This window comes from Adiantum capillus-veneris, chromosome 10 (assembly GCF_014529385.1).
Source record: "Adiantum capillus-veneris isolate H3 chromosome 10, ASM1452938v2, whole genome shotgun sequence".
In the NCBI taxonomy this organism is placed as follows: Eukaryota; Viridiplantae; Streptophyta; class Polypodiopsida; order Polypodiales; family Pteridaceae; genus Adiantum; species Adiantum capillus-veneris.
Genome location: NC_140940.1, coordinates 109,396,330 through 109,424,306, shown reverse-complemented (window position 1 = coordinate 109,424,306; position 27,977 = coordinate 109,396,330). Strand labels below are relative to the sequence as shown.

The window sequence follows — 27,977 nt, the reverse complement described above, 5'->3', positions numbered from 1 at the left end:
GAGAGATAGACATCCGTCAAGATTTCAGCCATAGATAAGGCATTAACCTCAGGGATCCCGACTAAGTGCATCGGCAACTCGATTGTTGAATCCTTCCCTATAACGGATCTCAAAGTCAAACTCTTGCCTAAGCTCAACCCACCGTGCCTTCCAGCCTCTGAGGTCACCCTAATCAAAGACATAGTGCAACGAGTGATCGTCTGTGCATGCACCAAACATAGAGCCATACAAGTAGTGCCGCCACTTCCTCAAGGCGTGGACTACGGCGTAAAGCTCTTTTATACGTTGGATAACGCATTTCAACATTAGAAAGTTTATTACTTTCGAACACACAGAACGTCCATCCTGACACAACACCGCACCAATCGCATAATCATTTCAACTACAAATGGTTTGCTAGGATCCACAATGTACAATATTGGTGCCGTAGTGACCAAGTGTTTTAATATCTTGAAGCTCTCGTCGAAACGCTCATTCTAGACAATAGGGGGATTACCTTTACAATGGGGACCTGAAGTCTTACGTCCTTTCACCCGTCCTTTTAAAGGTGTGTAACCGAAGCAGCAATTGTAGAGTAATCCTTGATAAATTTGCAAAAGAATCCTGTAAAGCCTAAAACAGACTTTACTTGGCACACATTCTTCAAAATAGGCCAATTTGGTACTTTATCCAACTTTTCAAGGTCGACGCAAATTCCATCGCGAGTAATAGTATGACCCAAATACATAAGCTCTTCCTTGAAGAAGTCACACTTAGAAGCCTTAGCATAAATCTTCTCTGCTCTCAGTACCTCGAGAACAGTGCGTATACGCGCCAAATGCTCAGACAAACTTCAGTTGTAAATCAAGATATCACCAAGAAATACAACAACAAAGTTGCCTAGAAACGGCCTCAGTAGATCATTCATCATCTGCTGAAACGTAGCTGGAGCATTGGTGAAACCAAAAGGCAAGACCAAAAATTCACAGTGACCATAACACGTATGGAAACCTGTTTTAGAAACATCCTCTAGTTTAATTCGTATCTGATGATAGCTTGATCGCAGGTCTATCTTTGTAAAATACAAAGCTCCACGGAGTCGATCTATCAGATCGTCCATACACGGGAACGGATACTTATTCTTGACAATAAGCTTGTTCAACCCCTGGTAATCCACGCAAAAGCGCATAGTGTCATCTTTCTTTCGAGAAAGTAACAAAACCCCTGTCGAGATAATCTTTCAGCTCGCTGAATCTCGTCCTCCTCGGTTTTACTAAACCAATAGGGTTGCTTTGAGAAAGGCTGACTACCAACCACCGACTCAATGACATGATCTACCCCTCTCGAAGAAAGCAAGCTAGGAGACAGATCATCAAGAAAAACATCCTTGAAATCACTCATGATTTCTTGGATAAGGTTGGATTCATCGGAATCCGGAAGTTCAATAGAAGAACATAAAACATTTTTACAAAATTCAATGATAGAAGTACCAATCACTAATGAACCAAACCAAGAAAATGGTATTGATAAAAGTCAATAGCAAAAGATTTTGTATCCTTAAACATTTCCAATGTCTCTTGTTTATCATAAAACCATGGAATTCCTAGAATAACATCTGCTTTGTCTAGGCACATAATGTTGAAAACCAGGTTCTCTTTGTGACTAGCTAGCTCGAGTGTCAAATCAGGAACCATCTGATTCCATAAATTCGTATCCTTGTCACGATCCATCTTCACGTGATAATCATGGTCACTGTCTCGTGTCTGCGGTCGCAATTTTTGCACCAATTTTGCATCCACAAAATTGTGTGAGCTTCCAATATAAAGGCGTACGGTTACGTCGTGACCATTGACATTTCCGGGGAAACGGGGAAGATCGTACTTATCCAACACTTAATTTATAATTATATTTAAGTGTGCGAGGCACTTTGTTCTGGAGCAAAAGGAAGGGAGGTGGGGGTGGGCTATGGGGTACCACACGTGTTTCGCTCCTTTGAGGAGCTCATCAGTGGTAGTAGTAGGGAGAATTATGAATAGAGGGGAAGAGGATGCTCTTTATATAAGAGAGAGGGGGGGGAGGGAGAGGTGTACTTTGCAGGGGCTATGAGTTTGCCTACCTCACAAGAGGTAGAGTGTGGTGTAGAGTTTCCCAAGGGTAAGTAGTAAGAGATTGAATTTTACTGGGGGGAGTTTTCATAGACTGTTTACCGAGGGGTGGTTTAAGTGAAAGAGGGTCATAAAAAGAAAGGGGGGGGGGGTGTCGAGTCCAAAGTAAGGGGGTTACATTTCTCAAAAAGGGGGACTAAATAGCGGCAAAGGAGGGGATAGAGGGTAGGGAGGGGTTTAAAAATAACACGAAGAAAAGTGATGAATTGGATTCCAAAGACCTGGTGTATAGTGTACAAGACTGGGTGTAAGGTGCTCATCAGGGGGAGGGGGTGATTTGAGAGTTTAAAGGAGCAAGGGGGAGTAGTTTGATTCCCGAAATGGTGTTCCAGGAGTACAATTCAAAGTTTGATTTGAGAGTTTAAAGGAGCAAGGGGGAGTAGTTTGATTCCCAAAATGGTGTTCCAGGAGTACAATTCAAAGGGACAAAATTTGGAATGTAAGATCAAAAACAATGGGAAAGGGGTGTCTATGTTGTTGAAGAACTTTGGGCTTTGAGAATCAACCTGCAAAAGAGCGGTAAGAGTTAGGGTAGGGTATAAAGAGTACCCATTTGTCAAATTAGGTTCAAATCTTGTTTTGGATTTAGTTAGAAGAGTGCCTAAGTTTTGGCCATTGGTCCAACATACGATGGGTTGGTCAAGATGAGCAAGGGTGGGGAAGAGGCTGCAAGCCGTATGGATAGGCTTACCAATTATTAGGGTAGAGTTTAGTCTACGAGTTTCTGGTGGAAAAGGGAGTTTGAGGATGATAGGGGGAGGATTTGTTAATGATGGGGTTTTGCTTAGGAGAGTGGTTCGTTCCTTGTAAGTGATCAATCCAAAGACCTTAAGGAGGAAGTTTCGTGGGTAGCCGGTATGAAGGAGCCTTAGGAAGAAGACGTTTCTCAAACGATAGAATCCATCGGGAATGATTTCCCTCATAAGATAGCGTCTAAGTTCTGTCTTGATAAAGGCTAATTTTTTGTGGAGAGGGTGCCAAGAGATCCAAGGTATATATTGGTAAGAGTTGAGAGGCTTTTGGTAACAATTGGAGTCCAAGATACCATACAAGTTGAAAGTATGTCCCTTGTGGAAGTGGACATCTAGGATGTTTGCTTCAAAAGTGGATATGATGGGTGAGATCACTACATGTTCTTGTAAAGGGAAGGCGTAAGAAGCGAGAGCTTTGGTAAGTGATTTACGAGTGCCCGTCCAGACCCAGAAGGCATCATCTATGTATCTCTTGTAATAAGCTAAGTTCGGGCTAGAGCTAAGTAGAGAGTGGTTTTCTAGGTGGCAGAGGAAAAGGCAAGCATAAACCACTGCGAAATTGGATCCCATTGCAGTGCCCTTAATTTGCTTCCCTACTTTATCTTTGAAGCAAAGATAATGATGTGATAGAATAAAGGTGGCAAGTGAGATGATGAACTCTATTTTTGGGGTGTCGAAGAAATTAGTAATGGTGCTTCTGAGGGCTATGAGTCCCTCAGTCATAGGGATGTTGGGGTAGAGGAAGGTCACATCGAAGGTAAAAAGGAGACAATGGGGGGGGAAGGTCTTGGAGTGGAGATCGATGATGAGGGATAGCGAGTCTTTGAGGTGTTGTTTTTGTGAAAGGAGGACAGGATAAAGTTGGAAGTGTAGCCATTTGGAAGCATTTTCAAACAAGTACCCACGGTAAGAGCAAATAGGACGGGCTACAAGTACAGGTTTGTGTAACTTAGGGAGAAATTGGATAGGACAGGGTTTGAAGGGTTTATGGAGTGGTGTGAGGATAAAGGTGGCTTCATCTAGGGTGAGGAGAGTGTATGTGAGGGTGATGGAGTGGAGTAAGGAGGCGAAGTAATTATGTGGTGGTGGCGTTAGGGGTTGGTATGTGGAGGGATCATTGAGTTGTCTAAGGGCTTCTTGTTCATACCATTCCCGTGATAGGATGGTAAGACCTAGATTTTTATCCGCCGGTTTAATGACTATTGTGTAGTCCGTTGGAAGGGTTTTAAGGGCACGCTTGACAAATTTGGGAAATTTTGAGTGCGAAGTTTTGTAGTGTGCAAGTGTATCTTTGAGATTTATGAGGTTAAGGGATCTGATCCCCTCTAGTGTAGGATCTAAAGAGGGGGGTATCTTCTACCCTAAGATCGGCTTGATGAGGGTTGGGGGAGAAGTCAAAAGATTCGTTTGAAAGTTGCTCGAAGTCGTCATCCATAATTTTGTAGAGGTCGAGCGTGATGTGGTCTAGTGATAGGTTATTCTCCATGAAGTGTGCATTGTTATTGGGTGGGTCGTTGACTGGTGGGGTATCTAGCGAGGTAGAGGGGTCGTCGAGGTTAGGCGTATTCTTATCGGTGGGCGAATCCATGCTATTGTTGAGGCCTTCTCCGTTATTGTGGTGTGCATCCATGTAGAGGTTTCCGAGAGTGTCTGACGGTTGTGGCCTTTTAAAAAAGAGGGGTCGAGGAAGACGAAGAGTCGTCCTTGATGACACAAGTGGAGAGTGCGGCGAGAGCAGACTTTGGTGACAAGGGCGTAACCATGGGCACTCTTAGTAGGTTGTACTCCGACAGTAAGGTGATGTTATGCTCCTTAAGGTTAAGAACGGGACGAAACTCCAATGATGAAGGTGATGAAAAAGTTACGGACTGAGGTGAGGAGGGTGAACCCCAGTAGGTTGAGCCACGATGTTGTGGATGAGGTGAGGCGAGGTGATGAGAGACGTTGAGAGGGGGGCGTCTCTAGTTGGACAAGCTGAAAGTGAAGCACGTTGTCGGGTAAGAAATCCGGTTTAGATGGAGGGCAACTGCTTATGAGAGCGAGCGCTCCAAGGTGGCCGAAGTTTGGCAGCTGCGGCTTAGTGAGAGGCTGCTCAGCGCTTGGTTGCAGACCTTCGGGTCATTGTAGTGCTTTGTTGATTAGGATGTTGCAGAGTAGGGTTAAGACCATTATGACTGAGGGCCGATTTCTTGCAGGTGTGAAGAGTGTGCTGTAGTGCCCAGGGTCGAAGGGCCGATTTCTTGCAGCTGTGAAGAGTGTGGTGTAGTGCACAGGGTCGAAGGGCCGATTACTTGCAGTGAGATTAACGGGCAGAGCAAGCTAGGTAAAAAAATTTAACGCCATGCAGTAGTAGCTTCCACTGGCGTCGTGAGTGGGTAAACTATGGAGGTGGGCTCTATGTACAGCAAAGCGATGATAGCCGCATGCGCACGAGGGGCGAGATGCAGTGAAGCGTACCAACTTGAGATGCAATGAAGCGTAAATGCTTGAATTGCTGGAACACAGCAGCGGGAGCAAGGCTGTAGGGTGACGCAGAGAAAGCGCATGAGGGGAGGTTTATGAAAAATAAACCCGTAGATCTGTGCGACGGTTTGTGGATGCTAAGCTTGGGCAAGAGCCCACGGTGGGGTATGTGAAGGGATGACAGAGAAGCAGGTTACTGCAAGGGTAGTGAATGGATCACAGAGCTTGGTACAGCGAAGGTAGTGAATGGATGACAGAGCTTGGTACAGCGAAGCAGGTGAATCCGATTACATTAGGAGAAAACGATGGTCGTTAAGTGAAAAAAGTCGCTTAAGTGAAAAGAAGTCTCTTAAGGTGTAACCCAGAGGGAGTACGATGTCTTGTACCCAAAAATTAAAGCTTTCAAAGTCTCTTAAGGTGTAAACCACACAGAGTACTATGTCGTTTACAAAAAGTTTACGATAATAAAGCTAGAACAAAGGGAAGGTAACAGGGAAGTTGTATGCTGGGGGAAATTTGAACATGATACAAAGGGACGGTGACTTCTAAGATTACCGGAGAAATTTGAAGATAATACAAAGGGACGGCGACTTCTAAGATTACCTGAGTAAAAGTTTTGTAAGGGTGAAGAGCAAGGGTAATCAAATAAGGGGCTAAGAGGAAACGAGGGTTTCGGGATGCATGAATGCGCAGCGCTTTTATTTTCAAAAAAAACTTAATTTATAATTATATTTAAGCGCGCGAGGCACTTTGTTCTGGAGCAAAAGGAAGGGAGGTGGGGGTGGGCTATGAGGTACCAAACACGTTTCGCTCCTTTGAAGAGCTCATCAGTGGTAGTAGTAGGGAGAATTATGAATAGAGGGGAAGAGGATGCTCTTTATATAAGAGAGAGGGGGGGGGGGGGGGGGGGGGGGGGGGGAGAGGGAGAGGTGTACTTTGCAGGGGCTATGAGTTTGCCTACCTCACAAGAGGTAGAGTGTGGTGTAGAGTTTCCCAAGGGTAAGTAGTAAGAGATTAAATTTTACTGGGGGGAGTTTTCATAGACTGTTTACTGAGGGGTGGTTTAAGTGAAAGAGGGTCATAAAAAGAAAAGGGGGGGGGGGTGTCGAGTCCAAAGTAAGGGGGTTACATTTCTCAAAAAGGGGGACTAAATAGCGGCAAAGGAGGGGATAGAGGGTAGGGAGGGGTTTAAAAATAACACGAAGAAAAGTGATGAATTGGATTCCAAAGACCTGGTGTATAGTGTACAAGACTGGGTGTAAGGTGCTGATCGGGGGGAGGGGGGTGATTTGAGAGTTTAGAGGAGCAAGGGGGAGTAGTTTGATTCCCAAAATGGTGTTCCAGGAGTACAATTCAAAGGGACAAAATTTGGAATGTAAGATTAAAAAAAAAATGGGAAAGGAGTGTCTATGTTTCTGAAGAACTTTGGGCTTTGAGAATCAACCTGCAAAACGAGCGGTAAGAGTTAGGGTAGGGTATAAAGAGTATCCATTTGTAAAATTAGGTTCAATTCTTGTTTTTGGATTTAGTTGGAAGAGTGCCTAAGTTTTGGCCATTGGTCCAACATACGATGGGTTGGTCAAGATGAGCAAGGGTGGGGCAGAGGCTACAAGCCGTATGGATAGGCTTACCAATTATTAGGGTAGGGTTGAGTCTACGAGTTTCTGGTGAAAAAGGGAGTTTGAGGATGATAGGGGGAGGATTTTTTAAAGATGGGGTTTTGGTTAGGAGAGTGGTTCGTTCCTTGTAAGTGATCAATCCAAAGACCTTAAGGACGAAGTTTCTTGGATAGCCTCTATGAAGGAGCCTTAGGAAGAAGAGGTTTCTCAAACGATAGAATCCATCAAAAAGGAACCTTGAGGCTCAACTCGCTGCTGCTGTTGCGCTACCCACTCGCCATCGCAACCTCCCCCTGCCCCTCCCCCCCCTGCCCTCGCGCGCCACCGCTGCCCATTCCCCCCTGCCCTCGCCGCCCGCACCTGCTGCGCGTACGCCAGCGCGCTGCCCAGCCTGCCCGCAGCCCTATGCCCGCCCTGCCCACCTGCTCGCCAGCTTTCCCCCACTCCCGCCTGCCGCCCCGTTTTCTGCCTCAGCCCCCCAGCCCCGCCTCCCAATCCTACCTCACGACGGCCATCCTGCTTGTCGGGCCTCGCCAGTACCAGTGACGGGTTCGGTCCTGCAAAAGCTTCGTTTTTCGACTACGTTTCTCCGCCCCTCCCCTACAGCAATAGACACAAATGGAGGCTCCAGCTTCGCCACAGAGGGACTCTGATGAAGCCCCCTCGCCTGCCCCGCTGAGCCCACCATTCGACTTGCTCTCTCGCCTACAGAGCAAGCGAGCCTTGCCACAGAGGTAGAGAGATTGCAGGCGACTTCGGTCATCTGCAAGGTTCTCGGCACTCGACCTAGCAGAGGAGGGCTACGAGACCTTCTCCAGGCCCGCCTTCTCTCAGAGGTGGGCAAGATCTTGGATGTCCAGATTCTCGGACGGGGGTACTACCAGATTGAGTTCGAGACTTCTGAGATGGCTTCCAAGGTCATTGCTATGAGTCCACTAGCCATCCGAGCATCACGCGCCCACTTTCGAGAGTGGCGACATGGTTTTGACCCGACGTCGGATGTGCTAGTAGAGGAGGCAGACATCCCCATCTCAGTCTGCTTTCCGGGTTTACGGAGGGAGTACCTTCCACTTCTCTCCAGGATTGGCTCCGCCATCGGGACAGTCCTGGAGACACCTCGTATGGCAGCATCAGTAGCTGCCAAGGCGGCTGGCATCCCTTCAGTTCGAGTTTTGGTCAGAGATACCCACACGCTCCCGAAGGTCATCCTTTTGCCTCGGGTGAGTGGGGGTTGGTTTCGACAGAGTGTGGAGTACTCGGGTCTCCCGAACCAGTGCTTCATTTGGAGACAGATGGGCCACCTAGCGAAGGCCTGTCCACGGAGGAGACCACGACCCGGACCCCAGCCTCAGCCCCAACCTGCCAAGGCTGGGCCGCAGCCACAGCCAGCGACACAGAGCACAGCTTCAGCGCCACCCTCCGAGCCTGGGGCTCCAGCGGAGGAGGGGTGGCAGCAGGCCCGTGGCCGTCGACGCCAGGGGCCACAGCGTCAACGTGGCACTCAGAGTGGCCCCCAGGTGCCTACTCAGCAGCAATGGGTTCCCACGGGGAACCGCTTTGGGCCTCTTGAGCAGGAGGAGCCTCCTTCGCCAGCCTCCACCTCCGCTTCACCCTCGCCAGCCGCTCAGCCTTCCGATCTCCCCTCCTCCTCCTCATGCCCTCCCCCGCCCTCTGCTACCGCTCACCCCCCACCTCGCCCCCCCCATGTCTCTGCCGCCCCACCCCGCTTCTCCTCTCCCCCGCCCCTCCCAGCCCCTTCTCCCCCTCCTCCTGCTTCAGTACCTCGGTCGGCTCAGGAGACTGGACCCTCGCCGGCGGCTAGGAGATCTCTTGGCAGCGCCTTTGCCACGAGTCGCCTAGCGAGAGAGGGTCAGCCCTTCATGCGGCCCCCTCTACAGATTCAGACATCTTCTCTTGCAACTATCCCGCGTGGTTTGACGAGCTTTGACCTCCGACGCCGCTGGGATTTCTTCGATTACGGGTTTACTCGTTTTCTTGGCGACTCCGCAGCAGACCACGAGGCAGCCTGCTTCAGAGTCCACGCTTTGTTCCTCGCCGCTAGGGGGACAGAGGCCTTGGACTCAGCAGTTGGTTTCTCCTTCCCCCTCTCTGGCAGGACTGAGACAGAGTGGTCCCTCGACTCAGTGGTGGGATGGTTGCATACACAGGTTCTCGAGTTCTCTCACCACATGGGAGAACTTGGCGTTACAGATTTGCTGCAGACGTTGTGGCCACTGGCCAAGTTTGCGGTGACACCCCCAAACTCATCAGGATGTAGACACATTGTGGTGTACTTTTTTGCTGATACGCAGTGTTTGCCTTGCTATGTATTCATTCATGAGGACTCCTAGACAAAGGAGGTTGCTTTACGCACGGCTCGCTCTGCTTGGGCTTGGACCAGGCACTCACTGCAATCTCGCCTATCTAGAGGACGCTCGGATGCGGATTACTCCCCATCCAAGCCTGCTTCGAAGATAGCTCGTCTTGCTGCTGCGGCAGCATCTGTTCTCTCTCGCTCCCCATGAGGATCGTCTCGTGGAACGTGCAGGGACTAGGTGGGCCCCAGTTTCAGTTGCCTTGTGGGAGGAGAGATTGATCTCCTTATGCTTCAGGAGCACCATTTGTCTGAGAGCCGCATTCGGCGATGTGGTCAGATTTTGCGTGGACGCTATGATACCTTTTGGTCAGCTGCTTTTGGACCTAGAGGCATCCAGGGTGGGGTATGTATGACTATTGAGGACTCACTACAGCAGGCCATTGTGGGCAGAGGGATTATTGTACCAGGCAGGGCTCAGTGGATTACTATGCAGGTTCAGGGTAGCCTTGTGGGTTTCCTGAACATCTATGAGCCCAATGTGGCGAGTGCTCGTGCAGAGTTTTGGTCACAGATTGTTGAGTCTTTGCCACAGGTTGACCAGTGGTGTGTAGGAGGGGACTTCAACATGTTGGAGGACCCTTCTGACAGGATCGGAGGCAGCCATGCTACTGTGCATGGAGTCGAGTTAGCAGATTGGGAGAGGTTTTGTATGACGCTGAGGGTCTCGGATACATGGCAGCATTCTGGCTTTGTGAGGCCTCCAGAGAGTCTTGCCTTCTCTAGATCGGACCGCAGAGTGGGAGGAGTGAATCTATCGCGCATAGATCGCTTCTACACTAGTGACCACTTCAGTGACTTGGGGGGATCAGTGGGCATCCTGGCAGGGACATCCTTCTCGGACCATGCACCAGTGATTCTCACAGTGGCAGATAGGCAGAGGAGTGGGAGCACGATGCTTCGCATCCCAGAGCGGGTCTTGTTGCACTCAGCACTCAGAGAGAGGGTCGAGGCTCTTTGGACAGAGGGCATGGACAGCCAGGCTCCACCTGCAGACAGAGTGGCCTCAGGCCTAGCTCAGCTTAGCCACTTCTTTCTCCAGGAGTCTCTGGCTCGACGGGCTGCAGCGAGAGAGGAGGAGCAGCGTCTCAGACGAGGCATTGCTTCACTACAGAGGATGCAGGAGCAGCATCCAGACAGTCCATGGTTGGAGGAGCAGTTACAGCAGGCTCGACAGGAGCTTGCTTGCACAGAGGAGAGGCGCCATGAGTTTGCCTTTCATCGACAAGCATCTCAGTGGACTCAGGTGGGTGACAGGGTGACAGGTGGTTTTTTTGAGACAGTGGGACCTCGGCACTCGCATGCCAAGGTCAATCAATTGAGGAGACCCGATGGGTCAGTTGTTTGTGAGCCTGAGGATATGCGTGCAGTCGCTACTGACTTTTACCGTGAGCTACTGTCGGCTAAGCCCGAGTCAGAGAGACAGGATGTATGCAGGGAGCAGGTTTGGGCACAGATGCCCTGTCTTGTGACTCAGGAGATGCAGCAGAGGCTTGAGTTACCTCTTCAGCTTGAGGAGCTGCACACGGCTCTTAGGGCCCTCCCTCGTGGTAGCTGTCCAGGTGAGGATGGGCTGACTCCCAACTTCTTCTTGGAGTACTGGGACCTGCTTGGCCCAGATCTTTGTAGTGCCTTTCAGTACATTCTGCACACAGGAGTGATGCCGGATAGCATGAGTGAGGGCCTGATTTACCTCATTCCAAAGGAGGGTGGCTCCTTGGATGAGATTCGACAGTGGCGCCCCATCACCATTCTCAACTCAGCCTACAAAATTCTTGCCAAGGCTCTGAGTTTGAGGATTCAGCCACTTTTGGAGAGCCTTATACATGGGACTCAGACAGGTTTTGTCAAGGAACGCAGTATCCTCGACAACATCTTCACTTTTTGGGAGGCTTCTGCCCTTGCACGGCTCCATGGGGAGGACCTTGTGATTCTTCTTCTCGATTTTGAGAAGGCATACGACAGAGTCGACTGGGACTTTCTAGAGGGCACGCTACGCAGGATGGGCTTCTCAGAGGCTTGGATCAGAGGGGTGTCAGCTTTGTACAGACAGGCTCACAGTCAGGTGCTTTTGGCAGGAGGTAGAGGTGAGCGCTTCATGCTCACACGATCGGTCAGACAGGGTTGTCCTCTTGCCCCCTTTCTCTTTCTGTTCTATGCGGAGGCGATGAGCAGATTTTTGGTGTCACAGCAGGTTGGTTTGAGGGGCTTAGCACTCCCTCTACGGGGAGATGAGCTTCTGGACGCTGAGTTTGCCGACGACTCAGCCTTGTACTTAGAGGGCCAGGAGGCCAATTTACACAGATGTGGGCAAGCTTTGGAGACCTTCTGGTGTGCATCGGGCGCACTGATCAACTGGAGAAAGACAGTGGCTTTCTCGGTTGGTAGTGCTCCTGTGCCAGATTGGATGCCAGGAGAGGGTTTCAGGTGGATTCCTCCAGGGACTGCAGTTCGGTACTTGGGTTGTCAGGTTGGTTTGGATTTGTCCCCCGAGCAGCAGATTGCTCCTCTTCTCCTGTCCATCAGGAGAAAGCTGTTACATTGGAGCTCAGCCCGACTTTCGCTGGCTGGTAGAGTAGTAGTTGCCAACCAGGTGTTGTTGGCGACTATGTGGTACATCACTTCTTGCTGGATCTTCTCGAGTTCTTGCATCAGCCAGGTACAGAGGCTGATCAGGAACTTCCTTTGGTCAGGTCGCGACACTCAGATTGCCCAAGCCAAGGTGGCTTGGTCGGTCATCACACTTCCTTGTTCTCAGGGAGGGCTTGGGATCATTGATCCAGCACAGCAGAGCAGAGCCCTTCTTGGGAAGTTCGTCGTCAAAGGACTTCTTCCAGGCGAGGAGCCCTGGAAGGAGTTCTTGTTGCAGAGGCTTCGTGCCAGGGTGCCTCAGTCAGGAGGCCCTTGGCAACCTTCGACCAGATGGATCTTTACAGAGTTGCGACGAGTTGGTTTGAGCAGGAGACTGGAGGACCGATTCGCTGTGAGTCTGCTTCGTTCTTGGGAGCTATTACAGCGTGGCCTAGAGCAGAGACAGCCGACGTGCACGGAGGAGCGCCTACGGCAGCCCCTCGTCTGGAACCCCATGGTTAGCACTCAGCGAGGCCACTTGGTTGGGAGTAGGCCTCATGTTTCTTGGGGTCCCATGGTAGCAGGTCTAGCGCGCTCTCTAGGTGACTGGCTAGAGTTCACAGGTTTGCCAGAGGAGGTGCAGGTTGTCCAGCTACAGGGCATGAGAGGGGTTCAGAGCATGTGTCAGGACATCTCAGAGTCAGTTGCAGCTGACTGGCTCACGCCTCTCGAGCCAGTGGCACCCCGGTGGATGGGAGCCTTCACACGACTGGAGGTTCTCATTTCAGTCAGGGCTTGCTCAGAGACTGTCCCAGCCCTGTTCTTCGAGCTTCAGGGTGGGGGACGACTACAGAGAGTTGCAGTAGAGGCCCCGCAGGTAGCAGAGTGTTGTTTCCAGAGGATCCGAGCTGTGGGCATCTGTGGGAGGACTTGCGTCATAGACCCTGACCCAGCAGCTCTTGAGACAGGACACTGGAGGCTATGGGCTTGGGAGTGCTGTCCACTGGCACAAGTACAATGGGATCCTGGTGAGTGGCTATGGAGGGACCCATTCTCTTCTATAGACCGCCCAGGAGTCCCTTTCTTTCAGTACACTGTTCGGCTTGGACGTCATATACTTGCAGCACAGAGTGAGGCCCGCCCCGCTGCAGCACGTCATTGGCAGGAGGAGGGTCTCATAGTTGAGTTCTTGGCAGCTTTTTGGCAGAGGCTGTGGGACTCCAAACAGCCGAGGCGCGTCACCTTGTTCCAGTGGTTGGTTGCACACAGAGCCACAGCAGTAGGGAGCTCGCTTGTACATAGCGGTCTCTCGGCCGCATGTACAGCCTGTGACCAGTTGGTGGAGAGTCAGCGTCACTGTCTTTGGGACTGTCCCTCGGCCCAGCAGGTGTGGCTACGAGTTCTTCGGCTGATGCCTGCCCTCTCCACGGCTCGACAGTACACTTGGGGGGCAGCGGCTTGGTCCACCCTCACGGGCCCGGCACTTCAGTTTGAGCTATCTTCCACCAGCAGGATGATAGTGATACAGGGGGGTCGACCTACACTCCAGCCTGCTACAGACCTTACTCCACAGGAGTGGAGCAGTGAGAGAGCGGAGTGTTGGGAGCTCATCAGCGGCCTAGCTCTCTGGTTCATCTGGCGGGCCCGTTGTTTCCGCATCTTTGAGGCTCGCCTTGTACCACCAGCAGAGACTGTTCGTGACTTTTGGCTAGAGCTGATCCATACTCTCAGAGGACAGCTTGAGGGACTACAGGTCAGCTCCGACCGCATGCGGGAGCGCCGCGAGGCTTTCCTTCGACTCTGGCGCCCTGGGCCGTTCTACTCCATGGTCCAGGGGGTGCTCAGATGGCACTACTGTCCACCTGTGTGGCTTTTCCCTCCTCCCATCTCTTGATTTAGCCCCATTGTACATATGCTGTTTTTTCATTGGGAGAGTCTCCCCACCATGCTTGTTGTAGCCCTCTCTTGCAGAGGTGGATGTAGCCCTATGGGCAGTTTTCATTAACTAATAGAAGGATCTTTTTCTAAAATAAAAAAAAACGATAGAATCCATCGGGATTGCTTTCCCTGATAAGATAGCGTCTAAGTTCTGTCTTGATAAAGGCTGAGAGGCTTTTGGTAACAATTGGACTCCAAGATACCATACAAGTTGAAAGTATGTCCCTTGTGGAAGTGGACATCTAGGATGGTTGCTTCAAAAGTGGATATGATGGGTGAGATCACTATATGTTCTTCTAAAGGAACGGCGTAAGAAGCGAGAGCTTTGGTAAGTGACCGTCCAGACCTAGAAGGCATCATCTATGAATCTCTTGTAATAAGCTAAGTTCGGGCTAGAGCTAAGTAGAGAGTGGTTTTCTAGGTGGCAGAGGAAAAGGCAAGCATAAACCACTGCGAAATTGGATCCCATTGCAGTGCCCTTAATTTGCTTCCCTACTTTATCTTTGAAGCAAAGATTATGGTGTGATAGAATAAGGGTGGCAAGTAAGATGATTAACTCTATTTTTGGGGTGTCGAAGAAATTAGTAATGGTGCTTCTGAGGGCTATGAGTCCCTCAGTCATAGGGATGCTGGGGTAGAGCGAGGTCACATCGAAGGTAAAAAGGAGACAATGGGGGGGGAAGGTCTTGGAGTGGAGATCGATGATGAGGGATAGCGAGTCTTTGAGGTGTTGTTTTTGTGAAAGGAGGACAGGATAAAGTTGGAAGTGTAGCCATTTGGAAGCATTTTCAAACAAGTACCCACGGTAAGAGCAAATAGGACGGGCTACAAGTACAGGTTTGTGTAACTTAGGGAGAAATTGGATAGGACAGGGTTTGAAGGGTTTATGGAGTGGTGTGAGGATAAAGGTGGCTTCATCTATGGTGAGGAGAGTGTATGTGAGGGTGATGGAGTGGAGTAAGGAGGCGAGGTAATTATGTGGTTGTGGGGTTAGGGGTTGGTATGTGGAGGGATCATTGAGTTGTCTAAGGGCTTCTTGTTCATACCATTCCCGTCATAAGATGGTACGACCTAGATTTTTATCCGCCGGTTTAATGACTATTGTGTAGTCCGTTGAAAGGGTTTCAAGGGCACGCTTGACAAATTTGGGAAATTTTGAGTGCGAAGTTTTGTAGTGTCCAAGTGTATCTTTGAGATTTATGAGGTTAAGGGATCTGATCCCCTCTAGTGTAGGATCTAAAGAGGGGGGTATCCAAGAGGGGTTAGGGGTTTTGAAAAGGGGGGGTTTTTGTCGGACGTAGAAGATTGAAAAACCATTCTGAGTTGTAATCTTCTCACCAAGGAGTTATGGGCTTTGATAATGAGTTCCGCAGGGGGGTTAGGGGGAGGGGGGATGTATTTAAGTCCTAGATCTAAGCATTTCTTTTCGTCGATAGAGAGGGGACGGGAGGTGAGATTATGAACAAAGTTAGAACAAGGGTTATTGACCAAGGTGCATGAAGAGAGCTTACCAAAAACTATAAGTTTGTAGGCGTGCGGATTTATGAGTGGAAGCCAAAATTTATGCCTCTTCCTTCCTCTATTTGTGGAATGTTTCCTAAGAGGGATGTTGGGAGCTCCGTTGAAAAAGGATAGGATAGAAGGTGGTGAGGTAGAGATGGAAGAGAGAGAGCGTTGAGTGTTTATCCAAAGATAAGGGAAGAGGGGGGGCTTGCTGAAAAGCAAGTGTAACCAAGAAGTTGGAAAGAAGGCCCTAATCCCTCCTCCCTTTTCCTTTTCCCAAATCTTTGTAGGTACGCTTGTGGTTGTTGTTGCAGTTGTCGTCGTCGCGGTTGGTGTTGTTGCGGTGGCGGTTGGTGTTGTCGTTGTCTTCGCCATCATGAGAATGATTGGGAGGTTTGGTTAGTTTGTTATAGGGGAAACGCTTAGGTTTTTGTTTAGGATTGGAGGAAGAAGGGATAATTGGTGTGAAGAGGTTGTGAATGCGATTGAGAGGGTATTTTGGGTTTGTCGTAGGCTTATTCGGAGGGGAGTAAAAGAAGGGTTTTGTGGAGGGCGGGGAATGGGGAGGCGAGTGGGGTGGTTCTTGTTTTTTGAGGGTTGGGATTGTGAAGGTCTTCAGGGTCTTTTTGAAGGTTTTGATGTGGGATGATGGAGGGTGTGTAAGGTGGGAGGATGAGGAGAGAGAGGTTCTAGGGGGGTAAAAGGGAGCTTTGGCCGGGGCATGGTTTTTTAATGATTTTGTGAGATGGGTGTTGGTGAGATGGGTTTTAGTGGTGATGGATGTATAGATAGAGGGTTTAATGAGAGGGAGAGATTGGAAATGTTTGCTCACTGCTAGTTCTATGAGCTCCTTGATGGTTTGCTCCTTAGGGAGGTGGGCGATAGTTTCTTTCAAGGTGGAGATGGTGCGCTTTCTAGTTTTCAACGCTTCTTCTTCTTTGGTGGAGGCCAAATGGGAGTCTACTATAAAGGATTGCATTTGAGAGAGGAAGAGTTGGACGGAGGTGTCCTTCCATTTGGTTAGGTATTGGAGCCAATCTCCAGAGGCTAAACGGGGTAAAGTAATAGTAGAAAGCTTGTTGACGAGGTCTGTGAGGCGGCTTTCTACTGCAAGGTGGTAATCATCCACTATCGTTTGGAGGTTTTGAACAAGGAATTTTTGTGCTTGGATGAGGGCAAAAGTGCAATCTAGTTGATATTGGATTGTGAGGGCGGTGAACTTGGAGTTAAGAAGGGCTTGAGCTTGGGTATCTTCTAGTTGCAAACGAGGCGGTTTCATGTTTAGGCTATTGGGATTGGCATTATTTTTGTGTAGTTCCGTTAGGTGTGCGGTGTAGGTAGAGGCTTTGGCTAGCTTTTTGTGTAGCTTGGTAAATTCAAGCAGGGAGAGATTAATGATATCATCGAACACTTTGGGTTTTGAAAGAGAGCGAGGGAAGGGTTTGGGCGAGGTGGGGGGAGGGGGTGGTTGGAGCTCCTTGGTTGAAGAAGGTAAAGAGGGTGTGGTTTTAATGGTGGAGAGGGTAATATGCAGTTTGGACTGGGACTTCTTTGGAGGGTTTGAGTATGGAGGGAAGGGCTCCGTGTCGGGGTTTGGGTCTAGGCAAACGGGTGAATCTTCTACCCTAAGATCGGCTTGATGAGGGTTGGGGGAGAAGTCAAGAGATTCCTCCGAAAGTTGCTCGAAGTCGTCATCCATAATTTTGTAGGGGTCGAGCGTAATGTGGTCTAGTGATAGGTTATTCTCCATGAAGTGTGCATTGTTATTGGGTGGGTCGTTGACTGGTGGGGTATCTAGCGGGGTAGAGGGGTCATCGAGGTTAGGCGTATTCTTATCGGTGGGCGAATCCATGCTATTGTTGAGGCCTTCTCCGTTATTGTGGTGTGCATCCATGTAGAGGTTTCCGAGAGTGTCTGACGGTTGTGGTCCTGACACAACACCGCACTATTCGCATAATCATTTCAACTACAAATGGTTTGCTAGGATCCACAATGTACAATATTGGTGCCGTAGTGACCAAGTGTTTTAATATCTTGAAGCTCTCGTCGAAACGCTCATTCTAAACAATAGGGGGATTACCTTTACAGTGGGGACCTTAAGTCTTAGGTCCTTTCACCCGTCCTTTTAGAAGTTGTGTGACCGAAGCATCAACTTTAGAATAATCCTGATAAATTTGCAAAAGAATCCTGTAAAGCCTAAAACAGACTTTACTTGGCACACATTCTTCAAAATAGGCCAATTTGGTACTTTATCCAACTTTTCAAGGTTGACGCAAATTCCATCGCGAGTAATAGTATGACCCAAATACAAAAGCTCTTCCTTGAACAATTCACACTTAGAAGCCTTAGCATAAATCTTCTCTGCTCTCAGTACCTCGAGAACAGTGCGTATACGCACCAAATGCTCAGACAAACTTCGGTTGTAAATCGAGATATCACCAAGAAATACAACAACAAAGTTGCCTAGAAACGGCCTTAGTAGATCATTCATCATCTGCTGAAACGTAGCTAGAGCATTGGTGAAACCAAAGGGAAGACCAAAAATTCACAGTGACCATAACGCGTATGGAAACCTGTTTTAGAAACATCCTCTAGTTTGATTCGTATCTAATGATAGCTTGATCGCAGGTCTATCTTCGTAAAATACAAAGCTCCACGGAGTCGATCTATCAGATCGTCCATACACGGGAACGGATACTTATTCTTGACAATAAGCTTGTTCAACCCCTGGTAATCCACGCAAAAGCACATAGTGTTATCTTTCTTTCGAGAAAGTAACAAAACCCCTGTCGAGATAATCTTTCAGCTGTCGCTGAATCTCGTCCTCCTCGGTTTTACTAAACCAATAGGGTTGCTTTGAGAAAGGCTGACTACCAACCACCGACTCAATGGCATGATCTACCCTTCTCGAAGACAGTAAGCTAGGAGATAGATCATCAAGAAAAACATCCTGGAAATCAGTCATGATTTCTTGGATAAGGTTGGATTCATCGGAATCCCGAAGTTCAACAGAAGAACATGAAACATTTTTACAAAATTCAATGATAGAAGTATCAATCACTAATGAACCAAACCAAGAAAATGGTATTGATTAAAGTCAATAGCAAAAGATTTTGTATCCTTAAACATTTCCAATGTCTCTTGTTTATCATAAAACCATGGAATCCTAGAATAACATCTGCTTTGTCTAGGCACATAATGTTGAAAACCAGGTTCTCTTTGTGACTAGCTAGCTCGAGTGTCAAATCAGGAACCATCTGATTCCATAAATTCGTATCCTTGTCACGATCCATCTTCACGTGATACTTATGGTCACTGTCTCGCGTCTGCAGTCGCAATTTCTGCACCAATTTTGCATCCACAAAATTGTGTGAGCTTCCAATATAAAGGAGTACGGTCACGTCGTAACCATTGACCTTTCCGGGGAAACGGAGAAGATCGTGCTTATCCAACACTTTGGTGCCAAAAGTACAATTAGTGCATGAACTGTGTGCTAAGTGATGGATTTCAACTTAAATAACATCAGAGTTACTTGTGATCTCATGAATCTGAACCGAAGGACGACCTTGCGGTTTCTTGGGCTTCTTCTTGGGTCAATCTTTGATTTGGTAGCCCCTCTGGCCACACCTGAAGCAAGCCCCCTTATTCACTACATCAACAATAGCAACATTCTTGGCTTTGTTCTTCTCCTAAGAAGGTCTCGACGGCCAATTGACCTTTGCTGGAATCGAGGTCGCTTCGTCAAAGCCCCCTTGCCGGATTGGTGGTCTGAACTTCTTTTCTTCTTATAATTCGCTCAATTTATTAAATGGAACAACCTAGCCTTTGCCACTACATCCTTGACGTTTGTCGGGGCTTTATCTTTGATCAAGGCCCAGCGATAGTCTTCTTGTAGACCCAACAAATAGATGTGCACAGCATGAGTAGAGCCCACCTTGCAGAAGGTGAGCGCTTCCTTGAAAACTGTCGTATATTTATCAAAAGACAAAGTCTTCATCAAAAGACTTTGCAATTTTGCATAAGATTTCAAAGGATCCATTTTGGTGAAGTCAACCAAAATTTCACACAGAAGTCAACCCACACCGTAGGCTTCTCTGTCATGCCGCGCCACCAAGTAAGCGCCTTACAGCACAGATACAGATGAATCGTCTGAATCCTCCGTTCATCATGCTCCCCATGGAGATCAAAATACGTGGTCTACTGATGAAGCCAATTATTTACGGCCAGTTCCGTACACTCCATCTATTCCTCTGAGAACTTGGGGATTTGGTACAGAATCGTGGCAGTAGGACCACCTTGCGAGCGCCCAAAAGCAACAATCTAAGCCCGCAGTTGCTGGAGATTGGTATCGTTCTCAAAAATACGCACAGTCGTCGACTAAGTTGTATTTTCAAGAGCGGTAAGCCGAACATTAAACCCTTGCACGACTCCTTCGAGAGAGGTCAAGCGAATGTTCGTCTGAACGTTCGCATTTTCCACAGCAGACATACGATGGTCGAGGTTCTGGAAAGTACCTGTGATCTATGTATACAGGCATGCGTGAACGGGATTTAAATGTTACTTTGTGTGTCGTCACACTGTGCATCCTAACTGGAGGAATCCATGGCAAAATCCGGTAAAGAACTAGAAATTTCACGCAAAAACGAGTCTTCTTTGTACTTTTTGGTCACAAAATATTTAACTCTAAGGAGCTCTATGCGTCAATGTGAGCGTCCAGAAGCGAGCAGGTGAAGACGGGAGTCCGTAAGCGCAAACAGGTGCAAGAGAGGAGCCTCGGGAGAGGAGTAGGAGGAGTTCTTTGCAGAGTTTTTCAATCTCTTTAAGTTTTTTTTTTTTTTTAAATACCTTGCAGGTTTCAGAGCTTTATTAAAAAAAAGACCCAAAGTGTCCTAGCCACTTTAAAATAATGGGTACCCCCGAAAAGAAAATCAACGCAAATCAAAACCTGCAGCGTAAAAAAATCATGCTTGAGAGGTTGCATAGGTGTCGCGTGGAGGGATAGGGAGATCTCTTTGCGTGTGGCTTCCTGTGCCAAACACCCGAAGGCTAGTTGCCACGCTAGAAATAACACACCCATACGGGCTGCAACACGATGCTCCTCCTCAGCACAAAAATCCACAGTAGACTTCAACAAAGCCGACGCTCCCTCCTCTACAGACTCACATGGCAAGGCTCAGAGAGAGAGGGACCTCTCTCTCTCTCTCTCTCTCTCTCTCTCTCTCTCTCTCTCTCTCTCTCTCTCTCTCTCTCTCTCTCTCTCTCTCTCGATGCACCATCTTTGGCTCTTACACGGATGGAGACTACTAGACTCATTCGGCAGGATCTTATCCAGCTTGATAGCAAGAGGACATGGATAGAGCCATCACGGGAGTTGGGTACGAAGAGGGTTTTGTATAGAGAGCATCTTCTCCAACTCACGACAGACGAATTTGTCACAAGGCCCAGTTACATGGACACACATCTATCTCATGGGTTACGATGTGCTATAGACCAGATTCGCACATCTTCACACCAGCTTGGGATTGAGACAGGTAGATTCAGAGGCATGCCAGCAGACAGTAGGATATGTCAGTTATGCCATGCAAAGCCAGATACAGAGTTTCACTACATATGTCGTTGCACAGTCTACTATGAGATACGGGGACGCTTTCATTGTTTATTCAGAGATGGTTTTGACTCGTTAGATAGAGTCATGAGATATCAGGATCAAAGATGTCTCGGATTATTCCTACTTGAGATACAGAGACATAGAGACGCTCTATTGAGTGGGCAAAGACAGAGACAGTCCCAGAGACGCATCTCAGATTTCTTCAGCCTGAGTACCACAGAGGCAGAGGGGACACCACCATCACAGAGCTCGGTTCCCACCCATACACACACCAGCGGTACTCTCATTGATCGAGCTATAGAGTTAGGGAGATCGAGACGACCGTGACTGAGGAGGGGAGCCACGCAGCACCGGCGGAGATTGCGGCAGAGGATCCACAGGATTCTAGCACGATACCCAGAGTGTCGATCAAGATAGGATTCATGCTACTGCTATATTGTATCATGGTGACACTTATCCCCACTTTGTACCTTTATGGTATGATACCATTGATCAGCCTACCAGCCACCCATAGGAGTCGGTAGCACTCCTATCAGTTTCTTTGTTTGTACCCAGACTTGGTACTAGACTCATCATTGTAATCAGTTGGTCTCATAGGTCATTTTGGCCTTTTGTAGACGTTAATATATCATTTCATTTCATTTCTCTCTCTCTCTCTTAATCAATAAGAAATTCACTGATTTTCCAAAAATTCAGCAACAAAGCGTTAATTTTCACCTGAACACATGTTTACGAGAAGAAAAGTAAACAATTTCAACAGCTAATCATTGAAAATTACACAAAACTTAGGTTATCCAACACAAACCAATCCATAGATGTGCATGTGGTCCTTCTTGTAGTCAAGCCGGCTCTGATACCATGAAACGAACATGCAGCGAGGATCTCCCGGCTACATGGACCTCCTACAGACACGCGTCAGACGAACCACCATAGCCACAATCCGGTAGCACCCCCGTGCTAGGGCCAACGTCCGAGGACGTAGGCGGGCACCTGTAAGACCGAGCATCCCATACCACCCGGCCTCACCCCCTTGAGGTAACCTCGCGCACTTCTAGCCTCACGGGCTAACCACTGGCACTCTGCCAGTGGGGTCGATAACTACAAATGAGGCCTTGGCCTCCCTTTTATAATAATGGCCGGCCACACTGGCCAGGTTCACACTATATCCCGGACACTTGACACCCATCCCAACGGCGTCTAGGCTAGATCCCCTCTCCTATAAGTGGGACATAACAGCAACCATTTTTGTAAGAGGCAGTCTCATAAATATGGGGTTGTTCTGCTTTCAAAGCACTGATTGCACAGACAAACAAACTTGGCTTTTTTTGGGGACCATGCAGAACAGACAATAACATCCCATTGTGAGTACTGTTTGCGGTATCAACATAAGGTTGGCATATTAAAGATTTTACTGCATGCTGGAGTGTGTCTTTCCTTACTAGCACAAAATTGAACTGCACAGGTCATCAAGACACCTTCAGATAAAAAGCACTACAAGCTCTTCTTTCTACTTCAAAATGCAGGGCTCATATTATGCATATCAAATTACTCGCAGGTCAGCCATGAGGATTGTTTCCTTTGAAGAGCATCCACCTGTTGATGCCTGGCGCCTTTTGAACGTTCTGGCACAATTTGGAACCTACTTACTGATGGCCCGAAGTCCGATACAGATTCATCAAAATGTAAACCACAAGAAAGAGAAATTCCATCTCTTCTTTAGAAACCTACAAAAGAAAAAAACCTTCTTGTTTCTTTGTATTATGGCTAGCTTTTCCTGCTAGTAATATACTGATAACTAATGATTAATTGTGTGTCCCTATAGAAAACTGACCAACCTTATGCAGACAGCCTATGCAATTTTAGTAATTACACAATAATGTACCAACAAATTGATCATAAGAACAAAAGATGTACATACTTGTCTACGTCAATTCCATTGCGCCCATTTGCCACAATATCATAAAGAAAGCGTTTTTCATGGTTCTGCAGTTTTTTTTTTAAATGACTGGATTATAAAAATGTATATACCTGTAACGTACAAAACTGCAAAATGATCAGGCATAGCAACAGATCAAAAGGAGAACTTTGCACCTCAATAGGTGCCGCAAGATGAGAACTTGCAACAATCATATCCTGAAAATAAGAGCATGGTAAGGGCCAAATCATGATTTCCTAATCTCAAGTCCCTTGTGAAGAATTAACACTAACCTTTATTTTCCTCAGATTTTTTTGATCGATGTCAATATTATGCTCATCCACAATGTATTCCACCATCATTTGAGACATCTGCTCATGAGTCCTATTATGGATAGTGTAAGCAAAATTAGAATCGTGCCTTAATCATCTATTGACTATATATCTTGGAGACACACGACATGCATAAATCATATTCGTGTAGATGATGCAGGATATGTTAAAGAACAAATTTCTGAAATCATAGAATGGCAATCCTTTTGCTCAGTTAAATAAATTGTTCATGTCAAATGTCTTCATTTAAAAATAAGGTCCAACATAAGCCTTGGGTGTGCTAACATGGCATCAGCCTTCATGACAGTTTCTTTGCCTCTACTAACACCCCCTCCCTTCCTTGGATGTTGTTGAGGTTCGAGTCGAAGGACCTTCTCTTGCAGCTACGTAGTTTCTGGAGATTTCATGGCGTGGAGGTGCAGAGGACGGAGTATCGGCGTTATCGGCGTCATGTACCTCAAACAAGGAGGTCATGTAGCTTCGTCCAAAAATAGTCTTGAAAGCTTGCCGAGTCCTTGGAGCATGCGGCTGGGTAGTAATTGAACTCCACCCTTGCATGGCATTATCTTTGAGACATCCTGCAGCTCGAGAGATCTTTCATTCTTCTGTGTAGTTTCCCAAGGTATAGATGTTGCCAAACTGTTGCAAGAACTGCAGGGCTTTTTTCCCATCTTTCACTGCAGGAAAAGTGAAAAATTTCACTATAGTTTCCTTGATTTGGTGCAACTCCACGATGTAAATAATGATAGGGGAACCATACGGACTCCAACCATTGTATCTGGGTGGAGGTGGGGAGGTAGTGCCAACACGGCGGTTGCACTGGGTTCACGTCAAGAGATTGAGCCATGTTCCTAAAAACTCCCCCAATCGGAATCCAAGACAAAGTAGGTTGTCAATTTGAAGCCGTTGTGCTTTCTGGTGCCAGAGGAGCAACAACCTGAGGCAACAGGCGGCAACATGTAATTCAAGTACTGTTGAAATCTCTACAGAACTCGGAGATTTCGATGAGGGTGCTTTGAAAGAATGTCGTGAAGCTCGTCAAGAAGAAATTGCGGATACTATGTAGAATCCAAAAACGACATCTTGCTCTATCTGTTCTTGGGAGGACTGATATGCTTTCAGAAAATCACACGATTGAAGCTCTGATACCAGTGTAACGGGATGGGAACTACATGCCAATGGAAAGAGCAAACCGAAGGGACTGTTAGGCATTTGAAAATAACTGAACTCGAAGAAAGACTCCATATGAGACAGAGTGACGAAGTTCCAACCCCAAAGTGCACTAGCCCCAAACGATGGTGCCCCTTTCAGTATTTCTTTGTATTGTTTCAACAAGGTACATTGCTTGTGGCACTGCTCAGCTTCACCCACTGGGTAGAATGCCAAAATGAGAGCCCAAAGGGCTTATTTAAAGGCCCTTGGCCATCCAAAAACAGTTACATAAAAAGTAGTAAGTCAAAAGCGTCTGGTCCAAAAGCAAGCACCCATTGGGCTGATCCGTACACTGCTGCAACGTCAGTAGCATCTCCACGAATCGTGGATTTCCATACATTTGCCACATCAGTATGTCCACGCAAATTGCAAGCATCCGTACAGCAAGCCACGTCATCCACTTTATACCAATAAATGTGTGTGTGTGTGTGTGTGTGTGTGTGTGCGCGCGCGCGCGCACGCGTGTGTGTGTGTGGAAAAACGAATTTTGTCCTGCACGACTCCTCCAGGAGCCAGCGCGTGCTCTGTATTGTTGTGCTGCCTCTGCTGCTCTGTGCGACCTCTGGTCTACTCTGCGCCACCTGCTATGCGCAGTTCTACTCCAGCGCTAGACTGGCCTGAACGTCCCTGGCTCCTATCAATTCTGCGCCCACAGTGTGTTCAAGCCCTGCCTCGACAGTCAGTGCCCTGCATTATTCTACACAGCTAGTCACGTCTTCAGTTCAGGTGTTCTGCCCTCACCGTCCGGAGCGTGTTCGCTGTTGTCACACTTCTGTACGACCTGCTACATCAACAGCACCAGGCTATCTTCAGCTAGGGACAGTTTTACAGTAATTTAGGCACAGTCATTTTGCAGATGTATGCATTTTATGGGAGATGTACATATCTCTGAGGTCTCTGTAAATAGATAACTCAGACAAAATATAAAAAATCTTTTGTTTTGGTTTTCGGTAGTGGTCCGGTTGATGCATGTCAAAGTTCCCGTGTGTTTTCAAGCGTCGTAAAGCCATGGACAGTGTTTCGGAGAGTGCTTCTAAAATCAAAATTTGTCTGTATGAAGACTTCGAAGAGGCTCGAAAAGCTTGGAATGGTCAGGCACTTTCCCTTGAGGTGCGAATTCCAGTACAGGACCTTATGGATCCGGTAGCGCAATATGCCATGAATGCGGTTATCTTGTTTTCCCCAAGCAAAATGCCCGTTGCGCAGGATGTCGGACAGTGGGTTGATTTCCTTCTCAAACGCCAGGCTATCTGAGGAGTTTATTTTGGTGCTCGGGGTTTCTATGAGGTACTACTAGCAAATACTGAGGCTAGAAACCTTATGTTGGAGCTCTTTTTTGGCACGCAGATGGCTCATGTTCTACCCTGGGCACTTACGAAGGACTATCAAAGTCTTATTCGTCACAACTGTCCGGTGTGGGTGGAATTGTTGATTTCCCTCGCACGTGGAGGCATTTTCTTCCTTTGTTGGCTGCTCAACTTGGCAAGGTGATTTGCCCTCCGAAATTGGATGCGAACACCAATCGGTTTTGCATTCTGTGGGATACGGATAAGCATACCCCGGATCGAATCATGGTGGATTCAGGGGATCCTTGGGTGGGCAAGCGCCCTTTTTAACTCAAATGGGGCAAATTTGCTAACTCCTGTTTTCGATGCGGTAAATTCGGTCACATGCAATCTGAATGTCCTGATCCCGTTTTGCAGCCCCCTCTTGCAGCTTTTCCTTCCTCTACCCCTGCCCCTATAGGCAAATCTATTGGTAAAGCCAAATCGAATGGAGTCCCTGCTATGAAGGTGACTTCCAATGCGGATAAAGGGAAACACAAAAATCCGCCGTCTACGGATGTTGGGAATGTAATTGCAGAAAAGGCAAAACTGTTGCATCAATTGATGTTGAGTCGTGGGTGATACCTAAAAAGACAGTGAAAATTCGCACTCCATCTTCCTCCTGTAATTATGTTCCTCTGGTTAACGCCAATAAGAATGTATCGTTTAAGCAGCTTCCCTGCAATGACAATCACGTTGATTGACGCTTGGGAAAAAGTGATGCACTCTTATAAGGATGCACTTTTGGGTGAGGCTTCCACTTCTCAGGCAGTTTCTATGGACAAATTTCTTGCTTTGACTCAGCGGATGGGTTCTGGTATGGATGTGGTGGATGGAGATGTCCATATGGGCATCTCGACTTGATCCTTGTGTCTCTTGCCCTTGTAAATATGATTTCTGATGCACAGTTGCATTAAATGCATTTCATATAATGTGCGTGGGTTAACCTTGATAAATGGCAACTAACCTGGCCCTATATACGTACATGTAAGGCAGATATCGTGGTTTTGCAAGAACACAATCAGCATGACTTTGTTGGTCAGTGTTCTTATTTTGCAGGTTACTAAATTGCATATGCTAGTTTGCAAGATTACACAGGTTTATTGATGCTCGTTCGCCATGAGCTTCAGCCAGTTCTCTTGTATAATGATCCGCACGGTCGCTGGATGGTGATTCAATGCTTGTTGAACAGTCAGGTGTATGAATTTGGAGGCATTTATGCGTATACATCATCTGGACAAAGGGCTGCTCTATGGAGAGACATTTCTTCTCGCTCCTGGACCTCAAGTGCATTCCTTTGCGGTGATTTTAATAATACCCCTGAGATGGTTGATAGTACCACTGGCAATTCACATATGTTGTTTGCGGAAAGGCAAGAATGGGATAATCTCTTTGCTTCTACTCAGATGATTGATATATGGCGGCATTTGCATCCAAATGCCTCTGGTTTTACTTTTCAGCATGTTGCCCACTCTTCGTATCGAGCACGGTTGGATAGATGGTATTTGCTTAATTTGCAACAATATGAGGAATTTGTATGTGAGGTCAACATTGATTACACCTTGCAGTTATCGAATCATTACCCTGTTTTGCTGGATGTGAGTTTTGGGCAGACTCGTGGTGATCGGGCTCTTCCTAGGCAACGTCTGCTACTTGTTAATAATGCTTATCTCAAACATGAGGTCTTTCGTGTCATGATTTATGAGGTTATTCCCCCTCTGCTTGCTCATCTGCATCTTGATCTTGATGCCGCCTGGTATCGCTTTGTTATGAGGGTGCAAAGTGTTATTTGTGAATATGGCAAGCATTACATGCAGTGCACTCAAGGGGATGTCAAAGATGCGAAGCATGCTTGTCAATGACTGTAAGCGTTGGCTGATTTGCGTCCTCTGTCTAATTTTGAGATGTCGGAATTATGTGAAGCTTTTGTGTGTATTCAGTGTAATGACAAGCGAAAGCTTGCTAAATGGCAGACACGTGCCCGTCAACAAGGTTTCATGGATAAAGGTTGTGCTTCGAAGCAATTCTTCAAGCGTTTGCATCATTCAAGACTCTCACAGGCAATCAAGCGGGTTATGCTTTCCTCAAGTGTTGGACTTCTTCAAAGCAAGAACTTGCGGATGCCATGGTTTTGCATTATCAATACGTGTTTGCTGCTCCTTCTCAGGCATCATTGGTTGCTTGCCATGCGCGTCAATTGATGCTTTCCTTTGTTACTCCG

General features: G+C 47.5%; 1 protein-coding gene across 1 annotated transcript in view; it reads right to left on the bottom strand.

The window, feature by feature from the left end:
* Window positions 1-27,977, bottom strand: part of LOC147449446 (uncharacterized) — a 109,425-nt gene that overhangs the window by 5,731 nt on the left and 75,717 nt on the right. Inside the window, exons 7-9 of the mRNA XM_086521892.1 lie at window positions 23,181-23,271; window positions 23,064-23,105; window positions 22,891-22,955 (exon numbers count right to left, since the gene is read on the bottom strand). Of these exons, the coding sequence (XP_086378018.1) occupies window positions 22,891-22,955; window positions 23,064-23,105; window positions 23,181-23,271 (198 nt within the window). The remainder of the gene's footprint in view (window positions 1-22,890; window positions 22,956-23,063; window positions 23,106-23,180; window positions 23,272-27,977) is intronic.